The sequence below is a fragment of the Podarcis erhardii genome, assembly GCF_964252035.2.
Source record: "Podarcis erhardii genome assembly, chromosome: 11".
In the NCBI taxonomy this organism is placed as follows: domain Eukaryota; kingdom Metazoa; phylum Chordata; class Lepidosauria; order Squamata; family Lacertidae; genus Podarcis; species Podarcis erhardii.
The window spans coordinates 34,079,672-34,085,671 of record NC_138501.1 but is presented as its reverse complement, the minus strand read 5'-3'; the positions used below and the strand labels follow the sequence as shown (position 1 = coordinate 34,085,671).

Genomic DNA, 6,000 nt, shown 5'->3' with positions numbered 1-6,000 from the left:
TGGCTGGTTTCAGATCCAGCATGAATGGGTCTGGTTCCTGCATGCATTCCTTGGAGTGGGGCTGACTCCTTTGCATGAGTAATCTTGACCAATCTGTGGTCAACACGTCTTTTTGCAAAGCACCTGTCCTTTTGCCCGTGGCACCCCATGATCCAGATGGCACACAGGTTGACATAAATCTACATCTTTGCGATATAAGGCAGAATGGAGGAGCGGAGGGGGAGGGGGAGAGAATGTGAAATAATGGGTCACAGCGCCTTGCGTACTGCCAGAAGTGGCTTGTTGTGATGTCCTGTCATGAAGCGCAGTCCCAAAACTGATACCAAATTTGCAAGGGCCCATTTTCAAACCTTTTCCTGTTTTGATTCCCAGGGTTAAAAAAGAACCGTTGGGGGATGGCGCTGGGGATGGGGGGGGGGCGAGTTCCGCCTGCGTTTGAGTAGCGCCAAATCAGGTACACAATAATCTGGAGAGCCAGCCCAACCCTCTCTCTCTGCAAACCCTCCCGCAGGGTTTCGCCCTGGGGATCGTTGGCCAAGGGAGCCTTCTTCCGGAGACGGGCTTAAGGCGAGCGATTAGAGCCGAGCAATTCGAGCCAAGGGAAAACGAAGCGGCCCACCTCTCGGCGTGCGCCTGCGCGCGCCCAACTCCGGCTCCTATACACACGCACACATGCACCCGCTCCGTCTCTGCTCTGGCGCGGCTGTTGCGGCGCGGAGGGAGGGAGTCGGCCAGCCAGAAGCTGGGCGCGGAGGACACAAAGAAGCGGCTCGCGGGCAGCGGCGCAGGGCTTAGGGACGAGACGGGAGAGAGGCTGCTGCCCTCCTGAATGGAAGCGCCGCTTGCGCCAAGAAGCGCCCTCGGATTTCTTACTCTGCCTGGAAGTCGCAGCGGGGAAGAGGAGGAGGCGGCGGCGCAGGAGACCAGGAAGGAGGCAAGCAGGCTCCGCGATTGCTCCAGGGATTGAAATGCTGCTGCCGAAGGGAAGAAGTTGCTTAGCATCCCCCGCGCTGACCTCGCTGCTGTAGCCGGAGGAGAGCGATGCTGCAACGAGGCGCGGCGACCGCGTACCCGGCTGCTCCCCTGCAAGCGGAAGGCGCCCAGGACCCGCAGCAGCCCTCGCGCCTGTGAAGCGGCAGCCGAGGGCGAACCACAAGAGCCCCAGCGGTTCTGGGTCCCTCGTCGGGCTCATCGTCGACGACGACGCGGCGCTTGGGGGCCGGCGTGCTGGAAAGCCTGTGCCCGCCCCGGCTGGGATCCGCGTAGCAGCAGCAGCTTAGTGGATGTGTATGAATGAGTTCTGCACCGAATGGGCGCAAAAAGCGCCCCAGGTCCGCGGGCTCGATCTTCCAGATCAGCAAAACGCCGCTGCACAGCAGGGACGGTGAGCGCAGAGGCAGCGCCTCGGAGGGCGCCCCCAAGACCCAGAGACTAGCCCTGGATGACTGCAAGATGGTGGGTAAAACGCAACGACTCTTTCCCCCACCCCCACCCCCGTTTCTTTTTTAATGCATTTGGCTTGTTCGTGGTAGGGACCACTCCTCCCCCCCCCCACTTTTTTTTCCTTTTTCGCCTTGTCTATTCTGATCACGTGCAGTTGCACTATTTGTAAAAACTGCAGTACGTATTGGAGTTGACACCCTTTTCTCTCTCCCCCCCCCCCCGTGAAGTCGTCGCGGCTTAAAAGACAGGCGACGTACAGACGACATGGAGAAAGAGGGGAGGCGTACTGGGATCTTGCTGGCGCTCGGGCAAACGTTTCTGTTGATGTCTGGCGGGAAGGGAAGGAGGAGGGAGAATGGGGTTAGGAGCCAGGGTTGGATCGACGGAGAAACAATCTCCTGTGATGTGGAGGGAATACTGTGGACTCTGTGCATTCAGTGCACCCGAGGCTGCAAAAAACGGACTAAGCACCTGTAACTCAAGCGCAGGCAAAATCCCAGCCCAGGAGCTAGCTGCCTGTTGTAGGAACTACACAGGAAGCGTGTATTCGTGTGTGCAGCGGGGGGAAGAATATGCTTCCTTGTATCCCGCGCAACTGTGCTAACTGATCTGACACAAATATCTGCTGAATTCTGTTTGCAAGCCTCCCAAGACCAGCCCGAAGTGAATCTGGCCAAATCTCAGTGCTCATGAACTGCTCTGAAAACTCCCCGCAACTGGATAAACAGCTGCTGACTACTGCAATCTCATAAACTAGTTTCCTTTTGAGCAGATCAGAATTGCCCCCCTCGACTGGGTATGGCAAAGCTGCTGCTGCTATTTTTAAAGGAAAGTGTTTTGTGTATGCACAGGCTAAACCTCAGTGCTAGGCTGTTCTAGACCTTATGTTACTGGTGAGGGGGAATGCCCTAGGTTTTTAACTGCCCCCTTTTATATAGCTGTCTTATACTATGCCATTTTGGGTGGGTCTTCTTTTTCCCCTGTTTTACTGAATGTAAGGAGAATAATTTTCAACAAAGTGTGTCAAAGCAGACACTGACATCAACTAGAAATGAAGCCTTTCATAAGTGGTTGTAAGGCTGTAATCCTGTATACACGTTACCTGGCAATAAGTTCTGTTGAAAACAGCAGGACTTACTTTTGAGTAAATGTGTAGGGTTACACTTAAGCCTTTAGTTTCTCTTAAACCTTGAACTTGTAACAAGTCATGGAAGTTGAAATAGAGCTAGAGAAGGCTTGCTTTTTCACAGATGAGCAAGGGGAATTTGGGAGCTCTTACCTTGACAGGTGGCCCAAATAGCTTGGACCCATTAGTAGACCTCTTTTGTGTCGGATGTGGACTGTGTTGGTACCAGATACGTTATGTAGCCAAGTAGGAAGCACATCTGTCTTCTGTTTAGAGTACTTTATGCAAATTCCTGGTAGCTCTGTTGAAAGTGTCCAATTCAGATATTTACTGGGCCTGTAGTTATTATTATTATTATGAGCACCTCTGTTCAGCACAAAGGTCTAAGAGGCCTAATTTAAGCTAATGTAGATACATGAGATACATGTAATTAGTACAATTTGTGTACACTTTTCAAGATCTATCCTAGTGTCAGTTGGTGGGACAGTTGAATTTACATTGAAGCATTCTTACTCCAATCCTTTGCATGTTTACTAAGAGTAAGTGCCATTAAATTCAGTAGGGCTTACTCCCAGATTGTTTCGCGATCGTATTCTTAATTTTTTTTATATACTCCATCGTGAAAAACTTGAATTGATCATTGACTTTTCAGTTTATGGATTGAGCTCTGAAAAGAAATTAATTTGAACCTACTTTTAGCAGCATCCTTGTTTCAGTCTAGCAGATTTCTTCTTAATCCTTGCACTTTGCAAACTTATTTATGCAACGATGAGGGCTGGTAACTTAAACTTTATTAAAAATAAAAGCTGGAATTCACAGGACTTTACCAAGGCCCTGGAAGCTTCACAGAAGAGCTTTAGGGGATAGCATTGCCGAATCCTAGCTTGGGCGATCTGTCAAATACATATTTTTGACAGTCCAGTGGATTTTTAGGCTGGAAAGAAAAGACATGGAAGATTAATTTTCACTCCACAACGCTTCTGCACAATAATACCTTGGAGCCTGAACATACTGGGTGGATTATCCCTCTTTATAGTAATTCCTTGTAAAAAAAATGTAAAAAGCCAAAATTACTACTAGATAATATGAGCTGTCTTTTAGTTATGTGCTAATAGCAGCAATGATTTGTGCAGTAGGAGCAAAACTGTTTTGATAATGCAATTTGAGATTATGGCCCAACATTTGGCTTTGAGATCTAGGTTTTTGATGAAATTAGGATCCATGTTACCATCATGCATTTGGTAGGGATGCAGTTTCCCCCTGTTTTATGGTAAGTTTGAGAATTAAGGTTAAAAGCTGGGCAAACATGGGAGGATCAATATTGTTATTTCTCTCGCAAGGAGACATTTTGGAAAAATCCGTTCATGCTTTCCCTTGTTTCACATCATAAACAAATGCATTTTATGACCACAAAATAAAATGAAGGTTAATCAAAAGTAAATTAGCACTTGAACAAAATAATAGTCTTGATAGTGCTCAGCTTGTAATGATTTTCCAGAAGCGTAAAGATGAATTTGCTAGTTGAATGCTGGTTTGAAGTATTTCAGGTGGGGGAGGGATCTGTTTTTCCATCTTGTTTGTTTTGCACAGTCCAAAGAGCTTGCAGGAATACTAAACGGTGAGGGCCTTTTCTAATAGCTCTTATTAGTCAGCAAGTTCAGATTCTTGAGTCTAGTGAAAACTGCGTTGGAGCCAGAAGGAAAATAATTTAACAATAAGTTAGCAATCTCCAGTACAGAAATGAATGGCACATTCCACTCCCTAGATGGGCAGTAAATTGCAAATCAGTGGGGGGGAAAGGAAGCAACTATTTCTGGCAACATTATCTTCTTTCGTGATAAAATAATCCCTCGGTTCTGAGAGAAGAGAAGCTGTTATTTATGCACTTTCAAAACACTTTCAAATATTTGGAGCTTGCAGGATATTTTTTTCCTACAGAAAATGTATACTCTTGAGTGTACAGAGGGCAGATCCCACAATATCCTTAGCTGTTTATGACATCATTGAGGCTGAGCCTGGTCCTGTTTAGTATCCAAGAGTGCAGGCTCCTGCTGGGGAAGCCACACACACACACACACACACACACACACACACACACACAGTCCTTATCTCTGAAGCACCTTGCATTAGTAAATAGGCATATAATTTATATTCTTATTTTTCAGCTTGTCCAGGATTTCAACACCCAGGTGGCTCTGTACCGTGAACTGGTCATTTCCATTGGGGACGTCTCGGTCAGTTGTCCATCTCTGCGTGCCGAAATGCAAAAAAACCGAACCAAAGGATGTGAGATCGCCTATCAGGCCCACCAAAAGCTATCAGCAATCTCTGGGTAGGAGGCTTCTTCCATTTCTTCCCGTTCTATACATGTAGAAGCTTCTGGATGGCTGATAATCCTGTGCAAGCCTCAGCAGAGATGATCAAGGGCTGTGGTGCATTTAGGTGGCACAGAATACTTCTGAATTCCTCTTTTGACTCACTGCACACACTCAGCTTATCTACTGCTTGGCCTTAGTTTCCCCTTGGGACCAGATGAATGTGTGGTCTCTACAGTGGTAAAGGACTACAGCAGTGTTTAAGAGTGTTACAGTGATTTTTTATGCCTTGATTATGACTGGTCTCCTCATACATCCAAAACGGCTCCAAACAAGAGGGTGGCAAAGAATGTAGCCAGGGTTTAACCTACTTTTAACATACTCCTTCTCCCGTAGAAACTCTAGATGTTGTGTTTTTTGAGGAGATACTGAAAAATCTGTAACAGAATTCTAAGTAGTTCAACAAAGTGTGGTTCCCAGGACTGAGTGGGGGATAGCCTGGTGTGGGACTATCCTGATTTAAAATGTCTGTCTGTCTGTCTGTCTGTCTGTCTATCTCTGTCTATCTATCTATATCATGTAACTAGTAGGTGGAAATGCTAATTCACTGTTAAACTGTGAACTGATGAATGCAAAGAAACATGCTACAAAGAGTGGTGCTAGATCAGTGGTAGCTAACCTGTAGGAAGAATCTGCAACTCCCTTCAGTCCTGACCATTGGCCCTGCTGATTGAGGCTGATGCAGGTTGGGAGTCCAGCAACAGCTTGGTGGCTCCATTTTAGCCATTCCAGATCAGATTTTGTAAATATGAAGCCACAGAAGAAAGTTACCAGACCATAGCTATGCATGTCTCATAAGCCTTTGCTAACCAGACAATGGCATCTCAGCTAATGTAATTTGCTGCCGGCTAGCTGGACTTTTGTGTGTCTTTACAAAGAACGAAAGAAAGAAAGGTAATTGCAGCTGAGACAGCAACTTATACCAAAGAAATTCAATAAGCAATACCCTGTTGAAAACGCCATTTCCCTCTTGCAGGTACAGTTTGCATCTGTAAAATCTTCGCTTTTGTTTACATGCCCACCTTTTATATCTGAGGTGCAAGCAGAATTTGGAAC

The 6,000-nt window shown here is 46.8% G+C and overlaps 1 protein-coding gene across 1 annotated transcript in view; it reads left to right on the top strand.

The window, feature by feature from the left end:
- Positions 1 to 445: 445 nt before the first annotated feature.
- Positions 446 to 6,000, top strand: part of RGS7BP (regulator of G protein signaling 7 binding protein) — a 52,972-nt gene continuing 47,417 nt past the window's right edge. The window contains exons 1-2 of the mRNA XM_081880800.1: positions 446 to 1,455; positions 4,735 to 4,901. Of these exons, the coding sequence (XP_081736926.1) occupies positions 1,294 to 1,455; positions 4,735 to 4,901 (329 nt within the window). The 5' untranslated portion in view covers positions 446 to 1,293. The remainder of the gene's footprint in view (positions 1,456 to 4,734; positions 4,902 to 6,000) is intronic.